The sequence below is a fragment of the Triturus cristatus genome, chromosome 5_1 (assembly GCF_964204655.1).
Source record: "Triturus cristatus chromosome 5_1, aTriCri1.1, whole genome shotgun sequence".
Taxonomy (NCBI): domain Eukaryota; kingdom Metazoa; phylum Chordata; class Amphibia; order Caudata; family Salamandridae; genus Triturus; species Triturus cristatus.
In genome coordinates this window covers 421,742,058-421,760,124 of record NC_140587.1, presented here as the reverse complement: position 1 = coordinate 421,760,124, position 18,067 = coordinate 421,742,058, and the positions used below count along the sequence as shown (strand labels likewise).

Below are 18,067 nucleotides of genomic sequence, written 5' to 3'. Positions count from 1 at the left end.
CTAAATATTGTTGATCTCATTCTTAATACTATAGCCGTATCACATGTCACATGGCGTTTTCTGTGTGAGTAAATCTACTCTTGTAGGTGAGGAAAAGACGTTTCAGACCAGGAATTGGTGGTTTCGAAAAATTCAGTGCAGGCCTAAGGAATGATGCAGGAGGCATTTTTTAACTTTTTTGTTTATTTACTGGTCCACGATGATGAGCGCCACTGAAATGGGTAAATTAAAAAAATGAAAATCTTATTATTGTGAATGCGTTATTCGCAATGCCGAACAACATTGCTGCAAATTACAGCAGACATGCCCTCAAAAAAGAATATATATATCCTACTGATGGTTGCCAGTAGGTAGTTCTAGTTAGGACCTAGTTTCCATAGGAAAAGCATGTTTTGTTCTGCCAATAATTTTGGTGCGGTTTGACAAATCTTCACACAGTTTCCAAAACTCGTTTGCCGCTCACTTCAGCTGCTGTCCAGAAGATTTTGGGGTGATCCATCAAGTAGGGGCTGAAAAAAAAGGGGGGTCCTATAATATAATAATATGTCCTATAGAGATTTTACACACAACTTCAGCCTGAACCGCTGAAGAATTACACAAATTTTAGAAGAAAGCTAGTTCTTGGTCCAGAAAGGGTGCTTTCTGTAATTTGGTGTAAATATGTTCAGTAGTTTTGGAGTTATTGAAGACAAATGATTTATGTTTATCGATCCGCTGATCCACACGCCAACAGCCAAGATCCCATTTAAAAAATAAATGAATACACCCACTCACAGACCCTCTCACAACCACTGACAAACCCACTCACACATCCATACACCCACTCAAACACCCATAGTCACTCAAACACCGTCTCACACACCCATACAGTCACTGATACAACCACCCAGAGAACCACTCACGAACCCACACAGGCACTCACACATCCACTTGCACAGCCACGTACACACCCACACACAGACCCACACAGCCACTCACACACCTATACAGCAAAACCACTGACACACCCACTCATACACCACTCGTACACCCACTCATCACATACACTCATGCCCCCGCACAACCACTCACACATCCATGTATCCACTCTCACATCTACTCACACGGTCACTCATACATCCATTCATACACCCAGAGAACCACTCACAGACCCACACAGGCACTCACACACCCACATAGGCTGCATGCAGGGATGGTTAGCCAAAGTCTGCGCGCATCATGTGGTTGGTTGCATGGGGGGGGGTTGGCCGCAGAGCCTGGCCGCTACGTCCGTGCACGGCGGCTGTTAGATTAACATATGGTAATTAAATATGCGGGCCTTGTGGCCAGTCCTCCACTGTGCACAGCCAAAAGCGTTGCGCAGCGAGGGCTTGGCTGCATGCAGGGGTTTAACCACTGGGCCTGGCCACTTTGGCCATGCGTGGCGGCAGTTGGATTAATGTACGGTAATTAAATATGTTGGATTTGTGGCCAGCCCAATGCTGTGCACGACCAAAGGCCATGCGCAGATTGGGTTTGGCTACATGCGGGGGTTGTCCGCAGGGTGTGGCCATAGTCAGTGGTTGGATTAACGTATGGTAATTAAATATTACTTTGTTAAAAAAAAAAATTGAAATTCACTGAAAACAACAAAGATTACAGGGGCGTTGCAAATTCACTCAAAAAACCAAAGGTTAGCGGGACATTATAGTTGGTAAATAGAATTTAAAAACCCTTATAAAACACCATAACATAACACAACATAACATAACATTATTTTTATTATTGTTCAGGTTCTGTAGCAAAGTGCTAACCTTGGCCCCCTGGTACAAAAGAACCAGGACTGCTGTAGATAAGAATGAGCTCAGACCTGCTGAAAAAACCATGTTTTATGTTTTTCTTTTTTACTGGGTGAAGTTTGACTATTGATGGTGCACTTGGGGAAATATGCTACTGCGAAGGTGTATGGGGAGGGGGAAAGATCCAGTGCAACGTTGGCAGCACTAACCCGGCTGACCAGAGGTACAAATAAGGTTTTGGAGCAGCGTGATGAAGGCGGAGCACTAATTAATGGTGCAACGCAGATTGCTGGTAGGTTTCGGAAGTATTATACAGACCTATACACCTCACGCCCATCTAGCACAGAAGAAATGGACGAAGACTATCTAGTGTATATAGAAATAAAGTGGCTATCCAACTCTCATAGGGCACAATTGATGGCACCATTGCGCCCAACTGAGATAACCACAGCATTAAAAACTATGCCCAACCATAGTGCTCCCGGGTCAGATGGGTTAACAGTGCCATTCTATAAGGCTTATCAGGATCAGCTGCTCCCCCATTTGGTTAACCCGTTTGAGGAGATGGCGACTGATGGATTCATGCCTCCCAGTATGCGTGAGGCTACCCTGATCACGCTACTCAAAAATGATAAGCCTCTAGAGCACTGCTCCTCGTATAGGCCTCTATCTCTTTGCCAAAATTCTGGTGAATCGGCTAGCCCCTCTGCTGCCGATAGTAGTGGCCCCGGAGCAGTCTGGGTTCGTACCCACACGTTCACTTACAAGCAACTTGCGTATGCTTTTTAGCCCCATCACCCACATAGACCCGTAGATGCGCGCTGCGGCGATTTTTCTGGATGCCGAAAAGGCTTTCGAATCCGTGGAATGGCGTTTCCTGGGGGCAGTGTTGAGACGAGTGGGAGTGGTCGAAGTGTTCATCCAACTGGTGGATGTATTGTATGCGAATCCTACCGCTCACGTGCGTGTGAATGGATTGCTATCAAACCCGATTGCGATCACGAGAGGGACAAGGCAGGGATACCCGCTTTGCCCTCTGTTGTACGCCCTTGCGGCTGAATCGCTGGCATATGCACTGCGCGAATACCACAGACACCGCTGTATACGGGTTCCCCATTATAACTTCATAATCACGACGTACGCAGACGACACTTTACTGTATGTTCACAATCCAGCGCTGAGCCTCACTCCAATACTAAAGGAGGTGGAGCGGTTTTGGCATCACTCAGGCCTTCGCATAAATTGGAGTAAATCGCTGGCGTTCCCCTTGACTGCGAGTACTGACAGATTTCCCCATTACATTGACAACGGAGCCAACGCGGTATTTGGGTATTCAAATACATACTGACCCTGAGGTGGTTATCCGCAAAAACTATGGCAGGGCTATGCAGAAGTTGTCGGAGTTTATCGAGAGATAGATCCGGTTGTCGCTGTCATTGTTGGGGCGTATCTCGCTCATGAAGATGATAGTGCTTCTGCGCTTTATTTTTCTCTTTGTCAATATACCCATATCATTGCCTCGATCATTCTTTTGCATTCTGAGATCTCACCTGATTAGGCTCGCCTGGGCTGGAAAACAACCGCGCATGCAGTGGGAAACACTGACCAGAACATACTCCTCAGGGGGCCTGAACGCCCCAGACTTCGAGCTGTACTACTACACTGCACAATTGATGCACGCATATTATTGGCTACATGGCCCTCAAGACATCCCGCACCTGCATATCGAGAGAGAGGTGGTGCGCCCAATGTCATTGCCGCAGTACCTATTCAGTAAGTCACAGAGGCGTTATCAAGTGATAGATCCGGTAGGTAGCACTAGGAACTTACTCCGGAGAGCCGCGGCTATGCAGGGAATCACCCTACTCTACTCCCCTAAATTACCATTTGAATGGCGCGAATGGCTACCAATGGGTAAGGAGAAGGCATTCATTCTCGCCATGCATGCTCTGGACATTGGAACTATGGGTGATTACTTCGTAGAAGGGGTGGTCATGCAGTGGGATCAGCGACCAACCAGCGGAAGCTGCAATGCTCACAAAGTTCCACTATCACCGAGCTAGGCAGGCGCTATGCATGTTGCTCAGGGAAGACATGCGAGAACCCTGCAAATACACTCCCTTAACATATTTATTGCGAGCTCAAACCCTGCCGCAATCTCAATACTATATACACTCTCAAAGTTGGACACTAGCACACTAAATATGAAGGCTCTGCAGGAATGGTGCGCTGAATTGAATATAGATATATCGGCGGAGCAGTAGGTATACTGCTGCGCGGGCACTAAAACTATATCACAAAACGGCAGACACCTGGTCATACATTATACATTTCTGCAAAGAGTATACTATACCCTGGCCCGTTTACATAGATATGGACTAAGAGAAGATGACAGATGTGCAAGATGCGGTGCAACAGGGGCAAACTTAACACACCTTGCTTGGGACCGCCCGGGGATTCACAGATTCTGGGTGGCGGTGTTCGCGGCATTACAGGAAATGGCTGAAGTGATGGTCCCCGCGACCCCCTTGGTAGCCCTGCTGGGGTATGTTAAAGATTTGCCTAAGCAAACTACTAGCACTGGGTATATTAATAGCCAAACAGAGAATAGCCATGAGATGGATGACAGGTCCGTTGCCCACAGTTATGGAATGGTGCACAGATTTGTCCTATTGCAACACACAATCAGACAATTTTAACGCCCTGATACCGACACTCTGTAGACCCAAAAACATTTGGGGCCCATACCCGGCATACCTTGCACATCAGGCAGCCGAAGTGGAGGACGTAGAGGGGTCATGACAGATCCGGGATTGGTTGATCCGGTTCACCCTTTCGTATAGGGAAGGAGTGGGCGGTCAGACTCATATTAACTTAAAACTGCGTCACCTGTACACATAAGATGATGCAAGAGACTATGCATGAATGGTGTGTTCTCCCTGCGTAGTAAATCAGAATGTACATGTAGTAGTGTACAATGTCTATGAGCCACTGCACTTGAAGCCATGTGGCTGCACAGATCGTGCGATTATTGTTAAATTACTGCCTGGATAAGTTCTTGACCATTGTAATGGCTACTGTGAAATTGTATGTAATAAAAACAGAAAAATAAAGTTAAAAAAAAAAGTTTGACTATTGATAAAGAGAGGACGACTATTGCTATTTTTTGCACCAGGTAAGAAAAGGACTGTCTACCGCGCTTGCAGTGTGAGAGATATAGGTATAGTGGCCAGATGAAAGCTAGCAGAACAGAAGATTTGTGGAGGGTGGTGGGGATTCAGTTTATTGTTCAAGTAGGCAGGACCTGCATTTTTTGAATTTCATGAACAAAGCACTAGGGACCATTGCTGGTTCCTGAGGTGCTGAGAGATGTGTGAATGAGAAAGAAGGGTGAGGATTAGGCATACCGCTGTGTTTTTGAAACCTACAAATGATACAACAGGTGAGCAGATATTCCAAGGTAAAAGGCATTGATGTAGTCCGGGGTCACTGATTAATGTTTACACAGTGATTTTGCAGGTAGTCATGGGAAGAAAGGAAAACAATGTGCAGTGTTCTAATAGTGGAGAAACATGTTGCATTACATGATTGACTTCAATCGCCACAGATACATTTCAGCCCAAAATAACTCCTAGGTTCCTTGTTGAGTTGGCTGGAACGGGTGTTTGGCCAAATCTGCTGGCCTCCTCAAAGAGGACCACGTAAAGGCTAGCCTATAAAACAAAAGGACTTCTGTTTGTCTCTGTGTAGTTTCAGACAGGTACATTTAATCCATGAGGCAATATACAGCAAACAACTGAATTTGGCTTGAGTGTAGGAATAATTGTGGGAGATGGAAATTATGATTTGCGTATCTTTTGGATAGGGGACAATCTTGAACTCAAAGAATCTGACCAGATCAGCTAGGAGAGAAATGTAGATGCTGAAGCGTGTTTGGCTTAAGGAAGAGCCTTGAGAGACACCACAAGAGATGACAACAGTGTAGGAATGGAGAGGAGGAAGATAAACTGCTTGGTATCTGGAAGAAAGAAAAGAACATATCAATTTTAGGGCTTGCTTGCAAAGGCTAGCATTAAATAAGTGAGCCAAAAAGACAGAATACAACACTGTGTCAAATACCGCTGCGAGGTCGAGTAGGATCAAGGCACCAGTAGGAGCAGTTGAGGCAGAATCAAGAAAAAGTAGTGTAGATGGCAAGGGTTGAGTGGCAAAATGTGTTTGAATTGTCATGACTTTATCTAAAATGTAAGACAAAAGGGGGTAGCATAATTCCTGAGAAGGTTGTATGGCGTTGTTATTGGCTTTTGGTTGTACAGACACTCTTGAAAAGATTTTGCAGGAAGTATTGGAGAAGTAAGTTTGACGCACTGATCTGATGAGGCACTGGTCATTTCTAATGGCAACTTTATATACCAGTTTGTCAGTATCTGAATAAAAGCATCTTCACCTATGCTTGGGAGATTTCCAATAGTGTTTTGCAGCCCAAAGCACGTCAGAGTACCAATTAGCTGATGGTACTTTACTGTATCAAAAGGATTCACAAGGTCTCCTACAACAGTAACAAAAATTGCCAAAAAAAGTCAATGAAGGAGTCTAATATTGAGACACTGAGCAACTCAAGATCCTTCTTATGTAGTACCACCCGTTGACCGTCCCTCAAAATTAATGTGATAAATATAATTCCACGAATGCTGTCTAAATGAAATGTTTTGAGGATCAGTTTACGCCAACGGTGTAAAAAGCAATGACACTGCCTTCATTAGCCTGCTACTTTGTGTCATCCTGTGCTCCCACTACCACAGGCTCAGTCTTATCCTTATACAATGATAGCTTTTCTGTTGCTATGCTGATGTAACCCTCACTGGATTCATTAAGACCACAAACTTGAGGGAAATAAAAATACGATTTGTACTTCATTTTCCTAACTTATTACCTGTGTTTGATACGGTTTGAAACAAGCAAGAACAAGGGGTAAAACTACTGTACCAAGGAGGTAATGTGGTGTTATAGTGGCATTTGATTGCATATTAAATTGGAGAGATTATTCATAGAATTGGAGAGAAGATTTACTACCAAGATCAGAAGGCGATTGTGCTACTTTCCAGCACATTTCAACTTTGCCTACGGAGGTTTAGGTTAATCAAAGAGTTGAAGTAAACTAGGGTGATTTAGTGTGGAGGTGTGACATAGAAAGGAGTATGTTTTTTGGGCAAGTGATAGATAGGGAAAGTAAACTAGAAGGTTAACATTGAAAGTATGGAAGATAGTATAGGACAGAGAGAAATTGCTAAAATTAATAAAGGATTTTTAGGAGAATGTAGGCTGTATCATGAGAGGACGGATTAAAGATGTAGTTATAGGTATTGTGTATTATGAGTCAGAGAAGAAGACAAAGGAAGTTATCTGTGCCTAAAATAAAAGGTACCAGAAAAGAGAGACTGGAGGAGCAGAGTAAAAGATGTGACCTCGTGAAGACCCTAATATATGAGGAAGAGCAGTTGAGAGTTGAAACTTATAAACCATTAAAAAAAATTAGGAATGCATTTCTAGCATCCCCAGTTGAGTGAAAATGGATCTGTTGTTCCAGTACCAATATGTTCTAGCTTGCCAGTTAGAGAACCATTGCGTTCAGTTAAAGTCCTTGATTTCTTCAGAAAAGATGGCCCAACCTACGTTTGATGCAAGGGATGCAGGTGAGTAGAGCGCAATGGATTTTTATGTGAATTTATGAGCTTTTCATTGGGAGAGAAGGAATAACGTTTTACATTCTGGTGCTAGTGAACATACTCCCAATCCACCCAGCATATTGGTATGTCAGCAGTCTTCCAGACATGTGATCAGCAGTACTTAATGTTGCAGACATAATTTGAGGCTGGGCAGTTGTGTTTGTCTCTTACCTTCCCTGCGAGGGTGGGTTGGTTACCAGGTGCATAAAGAAAGCATATGGTTGGAAGGGAAATGATAGGGAAGGAAAAATATGGTAAATAACTAACAGAAAGTGTCCAGACAGCACTTGTTTACTCAGGCATTCATTCACCGATACCCATGAATTAATCCATCCATCCATTAATCCAGCATTCCCCTAAAAAATTTGTGTCCAACCATCCCTTTTGGGAAAACATTACTACTTAAGCCTACTACCCCTCCTTGAGTATTGATTATCAACTAGGACACTCCAGGTGTAGCCCATTTCCTTGTAGTCAGCCTCGATGCCTCTGTAACAGGTGTTTCTTGGCTTTCCTCTTTTCTTTTCAGATTTCCAGGTCAGGGCTTGCCTGGTGGTGTTTGATAAGGGCTTCCGGAGGGTGTGACCTATCCAACGTCTTTTTATGATTTGTTCCTGGGCAGGAAGTTGGGTAGTCTGCTTCCGTAGGTCGTTGTTGCTGATGGTGTTTGGCCTGCTGATTTTGGAGGATTTCCCTCAGACAGGTGCTAATGACGTTCTGGACTTCATTGTCCGCTGTTGTCCTCCAGGTTTATGCTCCATACAGGAAGACCAATTTTACGTTGGTGTTTAAAATGTCTGATCTTGGTTTGCCGCATTGTCTTTGGAGCTCTAGATTTTCTAAAGCTGAATGAAGGCAGCCCTTGCTTTGTCAATTCTTGCCATGACGTCGGCACCTGTGCCGTCCTGCTTGTCTATGACCCTGCCCAGTAGGTGAAGGCTTTAACTTCTTCCAGTGCATTGCCTGAAAGAGGGACTGCAACTGTGCAGCCCATGTTAGCCTTCAGTATCTTTGTTTTTCCCCTGTGATGTTGTGGCCAAGTTGTGCTGATGTAGCTGCCAAATTGTTGGTCTTCTCTTGAATCTGCTGATGGGTATGGGAGAGTAGGGCCAGGTGGTCTGCAAAATCCAAGTCGTGTAGTTGTGTCCAAGGTGTCCACTGTATCCCATTTCTTCTCTTTGCTGTGGATATCTTCAAGATCCAGTGTATGGACAGCAGGAAAAGAAAAGGCGAGAACAAACAGCCCTGGCGGACCCCCCTCCTCACTTGGAAGGCTTCCATGGGTTGTCCTCCATGGATTATATGGCAGGTCATTCCATTGTAAGAATTCCGGATGATTCTTATAAGTTTATCTGGCACACCACAGTGGCGGTTGAGTTTCCAAAGGGTTTATGTGTCTATGCTGTGTGAATGCTTTCTCATAGTCGATAAAGTTGACATAGATGGGTGAGTTCCATTCCATCAACTGCTCAATGATGATGCCCAGGGTTTCAATCTGGTCTGTGCGGGATCTATCTTTTTGGAAGCCAGCTTGCTGGTCTCGCAACTGAGCGTAGACTTGCTCCTTCATTCTGTTCAGTATGACTCTGTTGAACACTTTGCCTGGGGTTGATAGACGAGTTATCCCCTTGTAGTTTGTGCAGTTACTCAGGTAATCTTTCTTGGTGATATTGATGAGATATCCCTCCTTCCAGTCTGATAGAATCATTTCCTCTCTCAGATCCTTTCAAATATGGGATAGAGCATGTCTACTGATGTTTCAGTGTCTGCCTTCAGTGCCTCCGCAGTAATGTTGTCAAGTTCTGCTGCCTTCCCATTTCTCAGATGTTTGATGGCTTGCAGTATTTCTTCTTTAGTTGGTGTGCTGCAGTCGATTGGCAAGTCCTTGTCGGCTGGCTGTATGTCTGGTGTAGACAGCGACACGGTCTGGTTTAGAGGTTCTTCAAAGTGCTTCACCTATCTTCGTTGTCGGCCTACATTACCCATGATAATGTTTCCAGCTGTGTCTTCAACAAGTCTTTCTAGCTTGCTGTATCTGCTGGAGTTTCCTTGTTATTTCGTAGCGTTGTTTAGAGTTTACATGGCATGCGGCTTCTTGGGCTTCTGTGGCAAGGCCATGGATAAATCTTCACTTGTCTGCTCTTAAGCTTCTCTTTGCTCCTTTTTTGGTTTCGGTGTACTTACCCTGACCTTTTATCTCTTCTGCTATTGTACAGCTGGTGCTGAATGCAGATTTTTTCTCCTTTCTGTTTTGGATTTTGTGGACATTCTCTGTGGAGATTCATTCTTTATGCTGGTGTTTCTCGGTACCCAGTATCTCCTGGCAGGTTGATGTCACTTTTCCTTTGATCTTCTCCCACTGACTTTCTACTGGATCACTGTTGTTCTCTAGTTCTTGCAGGACTTGAAACTTGTTTCTGAGGGTGACTGAGTATTCACTCCTTTTCTGTACATCTTTGAGGATGGTGGTGTTACATTGCTGGTGTCGGTTTGTTGGTTCCATCCATGCTTTCTTCAGCTTTAGCTTCAGCCTGTTCATGACAAGGTGATGGTTTGACCCTACGTTGGCTCCTCGCATAATTCTCACATCCTCCAGGGACCTCGGGAACTTCTTGACTGCAGACATGGTCGATCTGATCCTCTGCTGAATTTTCTGGCGACACCCACTTTGTCTTGTGTATTCTTTTGTGTGGGAATACACTGCCACCTATCACCAGACTGTTCAGGGTGCAGAGATCTGCAAGCCTTTCCCCATTCTCGTTCATATCACCACGGCCACCGTTACCTATGACTTCCTTGTACCCAGTGTTGTCTCCTCCAATCATGGCATTGAGATCCCCCATCAGTTTGTGATCTCCTTCTCAGGGCATTTCTCGAGGATGGGCTGGAATCTGATGTAAAAAGTTTCTTTTTCCTCTTCTGCGCTGTCATTTGTAGGTGCATAGTACTGGATAACTTCTTGTTAATCCTCTTTTCCTTTATGCAGAAGGTCGATGTGATGATTCTTGGATTCTGGGCTTCCCATCCAATCGGAGCTCTGTTGGCTGCTGGCAGTAGCATAAGTGTTACTCCCTGAATGTGTGGGGCGTTTTCTTCCTCATGTCCAGAATACATCAGCATTCCTCCTGGAGTAAGTCTTTTCTCTCTGGACTATGTCCATATGGTTTCGCTGATGCCAAGTAGAGCAAGGTTGTAGTTTTTCATCTCCGCTGCCACTTGGGCTGTCTTGCCTGTCTCGTGCATGATCCTCATGTTCAGTGTCCTGATGGTGATGGTGATGGTCTTGGTCAAAAGCAGGTGGATCAGTTTTGTGGCTTCCCTGGATCTTTGGCTTACATCACAAGGTGTCAAGGAGATTCCTCTCTCCCCATGGTTGGGTTCTCTTTTGGGTGACGTTTCTGTAGCTAGGATTTTTTTTTACATGGTGGAGTAGCTAGCCACCTGCATAACCCTCTTTCTTTCGCAACTGGGCTTAGGACCATTCCCCTTAGGGAAAAGCCATGGATAAAATCCTGCAAAGAGGCCTTTTGCTTTGTTTGGTTTGGGTTATGATTTTTAATATAGTACCCAATATGACTACCACTGAAAATGTCTGAACTTGCAGCTGTACAGCACAAGAGGAGCAAGTGCAAGGTGCAGCTGTCCAAAACGATTTTGGAGAATGGCTTAAGATAGTAAGCATGTCCTTAAGTCAAGAGATCTTGCAGCTAGCTGTTTGGACAATCCAAATACATTTGCTGCATCCAGGAGGCCAGGAAGAGCATAAATCATCGTAGGACAGCATCATGCAGCGAGTATGCATTGGCCTTTACCTTCTGACTGTGTGGGCGCTTATCAACCCTATACCAGCCCAAGAGCGTCATAATTACTTCACTGCTCGCTCAATATTAGGATAGTACATTTCTAAATGGGTATGCTTATATTGCTTATGGAACAATTTAAACTATCTTTATAGCTCATTATGGTTCCAGAGTTTTTGTTGTATCATTGCACTGATGGCCCTTGCCCTACATTGCAGGTGACTACTGGAGATCTAGTGGCTACATCAAGTGCCCACGACCTGTACGTGCACCTGCCCACTCCAAATACAGTTTGGAGACGATTGTTTTCAAGATAGAGGTTGGTGAAAATTGGTACCGAGGTACCGGAGGATTTACCCCAATTTCATGACCCGTTATCCTCCCTGTTATAAAATAAAGCTGTACAAGCAAGGACGCTAATCGCCCAAGTCTAATGGCCCTGTTAATCAGACATCAGCCCTTTAAAGACGAGTCCATTGGCACTTTGAATCATCATTTTATTGTTATTGGTAGGCCGTGTTCACTTGGGTGAAGGCTTTTGGGTACTGAGACTCATGGGATATTGTTGGCATATTCTCAGGATCTCGTTTCTGATGAACTTAGTTGTCTTCCTTTGCACCAAGTGTGCTACTTAGAAACTATGACAATGGCAAAGTTATTGGAGCAGGCTTGATATATTTTAGCATTCTGCCTTACTCATGTACTCTATTGATCAAAGGTTTGTAAACTCTTTAGAAAATTCTTGAGAAGCAGGGGTTTCCAAAGATAGCTGAGAACTTGCCAGCCATTCCTCATAGGGTAAAATTGTTCATAGGGCACCATGTTACAGTGAACGGTAGCTTCTAACAGCTCTGTGAAACCGCCTGGTGTCCTATCTTTTCTCAGAGAATGTTCCACCGCCTTGGTGTTGCTATTTTTTTATTGCTTTATATGTTGTATACTTAAATTAAGTCCTATTTTCAAATGTAATAACTACATTGAGTTTTTTGTTAGTGATTATCAGGTCATACTGTGAGTTACAAACCTTCTAGCAACTCCTGGAGTAAGCCTTCACTCTTTGACTCATTACGCTGGGAGAGTCAAGTGCATAAATTAAGTGAATTGGCTATTCAGTACCTCAGGCACTAGGACCGTGGTGGTGAATGGCAGCATGCACCATGGATGTTGCTTCAGCGCCCCGAAACTAAGCCCTCACAACATACCATTCAGTCTGCCCCACTCAAAAAGGAGCAGTTCGCACGAGCTGCTTGGCCACATCCTTTCTTCACAGAGCAGAAGCAAACGTGACGCATTTCTGAAGCCTTGGATGCCATCAGTGAGATATAGGATAGGTTCCTGGTTCAGTGACTACACCGGCATCCGTGAATAATACCCCCACTTCGGGTTAGTCACTGCTTACATGAAATTAGAACATTTTCAGACAGCTTGCATGTCTACTGGCATGGGTGCATGCATGTATGTTGGTGTGTGTGCATTACCCTCGAGCTTGTTCTACTGTGTGCTTACTGTATTTATGTCTGCCTGTGTGTTGTGTGTCAGTGCTTCCTCTTTTCTCACCCTATTTAATTTTGGTAATGCCTCACTCAAGTTCAGCATCTGAGAGAAACTTCTGTTGTTTAGTTGGTGCTGTGAAAAACAGAAGCACTACCAGCCATATGCCTCAGGACGTCATTTTTCTAACAAAAAGCTAGAATTCGAAAACAGTGCATTTAACAATGGTATTATCGTCCTCGTCTCGGCGTGTAAAAAGGACAGAGGAGGAGTAATTTGCTTACAGGAATTCAATACGCAAAATACAGCAAAATGATTTAGCTGATGTGCATCATTAAGTATAATAACTTTTATAAGCCTTAGTGAACGACTCTTTAAAATAATTTTAATTCAACTGGCTAGTACATTTGCAGTTTTCTTTTTTTATTAGGTGTGAAATCTAAGAATCCCTTGCCAACTCTTGAAGGTTCAATTCAGAACGTGGAACTGAAGTACTGCAGCACATCATTGGTCAAATGTGCCTCCGGGACCGTGGGATCAATAAAGATCTGTGCCAAAGCTTCAGGTATGTGCAGCTGGCCCGTGTAAACCTTTATTGCCTACATATGAGAATTGGCTTTGTTTTTTTACAGGGAGAGCTGCAAAAAACAGAATTTACTCATTGTTACTATGACGTTTATTTTATTTTTTTATTTATTCATATTGTGCTTGGATAATAGAAAATTCTTCTTCATTAAAGATGTGTAGTTCGAGAGCTAACATAAGCTAAGATAGTAATGGCATAATTATGAATTAACATATCTGCATAAATTCCCCAAACTTGTGAAAATCTCCTACACAACCCATTAGAAACCACTTGCTCATATGCAAGGTGTTTGGGGCCCGATGTGCTAAACAATTGTACTATTTGCAAACTCGCATTACTTGCCACCGCAAAATGGTGTTGGGTCATGTACTAAATCCTTTTTGTGAGCTGGAATGACTGTTCTGACTCTCATTGCTTTTCCAACTCACAAAATTGGCTTTAAGAATGTTATTTATGAGGGTGGGCATGAAAGAAGCATTCTCACTTAATTGCAATTCGCAACGGTATGTTTCAGTGGTTTTTTACCACAATTGCAGTAGCAAACCATTAAAAAGTTACAGAAATCTCGACACTTCCTCTTTGATAATCTTATCTGAAATAGACATCTAGCTGCAGATTCCTTACCTTTTGAACTTCCAGGCGTCAGGCTGGATCCGAAAGATTTTTCTCAGCAGTACCCCTGTGTGCTGGTAGGTAGCATCGGTCGACTCCGCGTGACGTCGTTGTGTTCATCAGCGTCGTGATGTCCGCATCGTCAACTCTGGCGCGCTGACTTCAGTTCTTTTCTATCAGCGCCGATCCGTTGAAGAAAGCTACCCCCTGTCATTTTTTGACAGACTTTTTTTCGACATTTTGTCAACTTCGTTGGTGTGTAGGTGTGTCATGTTGAGTAAGAAGACTTCGGGGTTTAAGCCGTGTGGTGCCGGTCACCATGCCATGTCGGTCACCGACCCCCATTTGGTCTGTCTTTGGTGCCTGGAGCGTGACCACGGCTCCAAGTCGCGCTCCAACTGCCGGGCCATGACGCCGAAGGCTTTGAGGGAGCGGTCCCTAAAGCTTCTTGTGGCCCGGCATCCTGCACCGCAGAGGTTACCTCGTCGGTCTTGGTCCCGGTCCAGGTCTCGGTTGAGAGGAAGGTCCGAGCACCGCTGTGGTGAATCTAAATCCTCTTTGTTGAAGTCGTCGAAGTCAGGTAAGAGGCACCTCAAGAAGCACTAGAAGTCAAAGCGTGCTTCAACTTCGCCCTGCCCAACGTATGACGTGGCGGAGGAACCTTGGCGTTCGAGGCCCAGCTCTGCGGAGCAGGTGCCTGGGTCGGGTCCGTGTTTCCCTCCCTTTACGGGGCAGGGAGCTACCCCCGCCTAACAGAAAGAATTTTATGATGCCACAATGGCCCCATATTTGGGCAGCCTGACCCTGCTGCCGTGCCTTTGGTCCCCGCAGGCTCAGAAAATGGAGGGCCCCCTGTGGTTCCCATGCTGGTGGCTCCGGCCTCTGACTGGACCCGTTCCCAGTTCCAGACCGACGCCGGTCGCACCTCCACATTGACCTTCCCCAGTGTCATATCCGGCGCAGAGGTCCTTGGCGTCCCCCACCGGTGGCGCCTCCCCTATCCTCATTCCTGAGGACACTGAGCCGGTTGGGCATCCTCTGAGACCAGAGCCGTACGGCTCCATGCCATTTTTTCTGCCCTATTCGGAAGGGTTAGGAATGGAGGAAGAGGATTGGGAGGGGGAGCAGGATACCTTAGAAATCTTGCAACAGCAACAAGAAGATATGGACTGATATGAGGAAGTGGGTGAAGCAAGTGGTCTTGACACCTCCCCAGACACTGGCATGCTTTCCCCTCCTACCCTGGCTACGGAGGAGGGAGCATCTTTTGCCATGGTAGTGCGTAGGGCTGCGGAGGGCCTTGACCTGCAGTTTCCTACAGGGGCAGTCAAGACAAATGTTTTAACAGAGGTCATGCAGAATGGGGTCTCATGTTCAGAACACCTACTGCCTTTTTAATGAGGCCTTGACTGACGTCCTTCTGGGGACATTGTCCAAACCCATCACAGGGGGCTCCTGTGAATAGGACGATCGCCTGTCGCCATCGCTCCGCACCCAGTGACCCAACTTTCCTCACCACCCATCCCATCCCCCAAAGCTTGGTGGTCCAAGCTGCCACTTCTTGTGGCGCATTCCCTTCCGCACCCTCGGACAGGGAATCCAAGATGCTGGAGAACTTCGGAAATAAATATTTTCTTCCACCAACCTAGCATTGCGGTCAGTGAACACTGCATGCCTTTTGGGCCATTACACTCATTCCATATGGGATACTGTAGCGTATGTGCTGCCCAGAGTCTCGTAAGGGGGGACTGGGCTCGATTCTCCCAAGTTATATCAGACGGGAGGGACTCAGCTAAGTTCACAATCAGATGTGGCTTGGACACGACGGACTCACTAGGGAGAGCGATTTCCATTACGCTGGTAGTATGTCGCCACACCTGGCTGAGAACATCTGGTTTTTCGGTTGATGTCCAGGCCAACCTCATCCTGCCCTTTGATGGTTCCCGTCTCTTCGGAGACAAGACGGATGCTACCCTTGAGCGCTTTAAAGCCTCAAGGGACACGGTCACGTCTTTGGGCCTCACTACCACCTCCAGGGCTTCATCCAGTTTTCGCTCCTTTCGTGGCTGCGGAAGAGCGTACCAGCAGCACCAACCCTACCCCAGCCTGAGGGCCCTGCAAGTTCATCAACCTCTGTGGCCTGTGGACGCGGTTCACCATGGCCTCGTGGGTCAGGAAACCAGAGGTCGAGCCAAGCCACCATCCCCTCCTCTGCCGCAAAACCTTCCTAGTCCTATCCCCCAGGATCATTCTCAACCAGTCGGTGGCAGGATACGCCATCATCCCCACCACTGGCAAAACATTACATCCGACTGGTGGGTGTTGCAAATAGTCCCAAGGAGCCACTTCTTCCCCTTCGAGATTACCCCTCCATCCATGCCTCCAAAGTACGATCGGCTGACGGAAGATCACCTTGCCTTGCTTCGCGAGGAAGTCTCAATTCTCTTGGCCAAGGGAGCTATAGAGAGGGTTCCCGGGCCCGAAGTAGGCAGTGATTGCTATTCCCACTACTTCCTGGTCCGAAGAAGGACCAAGGCCTTGGTCCTACCCTAGATTTCAGAGCCCACAATTGCTTCATCAAAACGGAGGAATTCAAGATGCTCACTCTTGCTCAGGTCCTGTCTACATTGGACCCAGGAGACTGGAAGGTAGCGCAGGACTTGCAGGATGCTTACTTTCATATCTCCATCCTGCCTTCACATTGTCGCTACCTACGGTTCACGGTGGGTCATGAGCCTCACTAGTGACACTCGGGTGTTCACAAAAGTGATGGTGTTGGTCGCAGCCCATCTGTGGAGATCAGGGGTTCCAGTCTTCCTCTATCTTGACGACTGGTTGTTGAAGGCGGGCTCGCCCCGAGCAGTTGTCCCCCACCTCCAGGCTATGGCGAACCCCATGCATTCGCTGGGGTTCACTATCAACGTGCCAAAGTAACACCTGACTCCCTCTCAGACGCTCCTTTTGATTGGGGCGGTTCTTGACACGGTGAAGTTTCGAGCCTGTCCTCACAAATGGTGCAAGATATTCAGGCTTTGATACCAATGTTTCAGCCTCTATCTTGGATTTCGGTGAGAATAACTGAGGCTGTTGGGCCTCATGGCCTCCTGCATCCTGCTAGTGACCCATGCAAGGTGGCACATGGGGGCTCAGCAATGGGACCTGAAGTTACAATGGGCACATCATCGAAGAAATCTCACCGACCTGGTCAGATTTCAGAGGGCACTGTGAACGACGTGCAGTGGTGGCTAACGAACCACGATTGGTTCAAGGGTAGACCTCTCTCCCTTCCCCGCCCAGACTTCACAGTGACGGTTGCGTTCCTGCTAGGCTGGGGTGGCCATCTGGGAGAGGTGGAGATCAGAGGACTCTGGTCTCCGGCGGAAGCCAAGCTCCATATCAATCAATCTGTTGGAGCTTCGGGCAATCTGGCTGGCACTGAAAGCCTTTTTGCCGTTGATAAAGGGAAGGAACGTCAGGGCGTTTCCCTGGTTGTTCAACACCTGGCCGGTTCTCTGAACGCCAGGGCGGACGAGCTCAGCCAAAGGTGCCTTGCGAACCACAAATGGTGTCTCCAGCCGGAGGTGGCACAAGGTCTCTTTAACCAGTGGGGAGAGCCTTGGTAAGATCTGTTTGCCTCTGAAGAGAACACGAAATGTCAGCTATTTTGCGCGTTGGAATGTTACTTTTTGAAGCAAGTGGAGCTCAGGCCTCCTTTACGCCCATACACTCCTGCCCAGAGTGCTCAAGAAGAACAGGACTGACCGGGCCTAAGTTATTCTTGTGGCTCCGAACTGGGCATGGAGAGTTTGGTATCCCGAGCTTCTGGACATGAGCATTGATCCTCCGGTCAGGCTGTCGCTTCGGGAGTATCTTCTGTCGCAGCGTCAGGGGAGGGTTCTCCACCCGAACCTGTCCTCTCTCCGCCTGCTTGTGTGGAGATTGAACGGCAACAGTTGACAGCTTTTGACCTCCCTCCCGAAGTCTGTGAGGTTATTTTGGCCGCTAGGGGTCCTTCCACAAAATCAGTATACCCCCGCAGATGGAACAAGTTTTGTAAATATTGTACAGACAGGT

The 18,067-nt window shown here is 46.3% G+C and overlaps 1 protein-coding gene across 1 annotated transcript in view; it reads left to right on the top strand.

Annotated features, from left to right (window-relative positions):
* VPS13B (vacuolar protein sorting 13 homolog B) overlaps positions 1 to 18,067 on the top strand; it is a 2,934,705-nt gene that overhangs the window by 768,400 nt on the left and 2,148,238 nt on the right. The window contains exon 18 of the mRNA XM_085605186.1: positions 13,226 to 13,360. Within this exon, the coding sequence (XP_085461312.1) occupies positions 13,226 to 13,360 (135 nt within the window). The remainder of the gene's footprint in view (positions 1 to 13,225; positions 13,361 to 18,067) is intronic.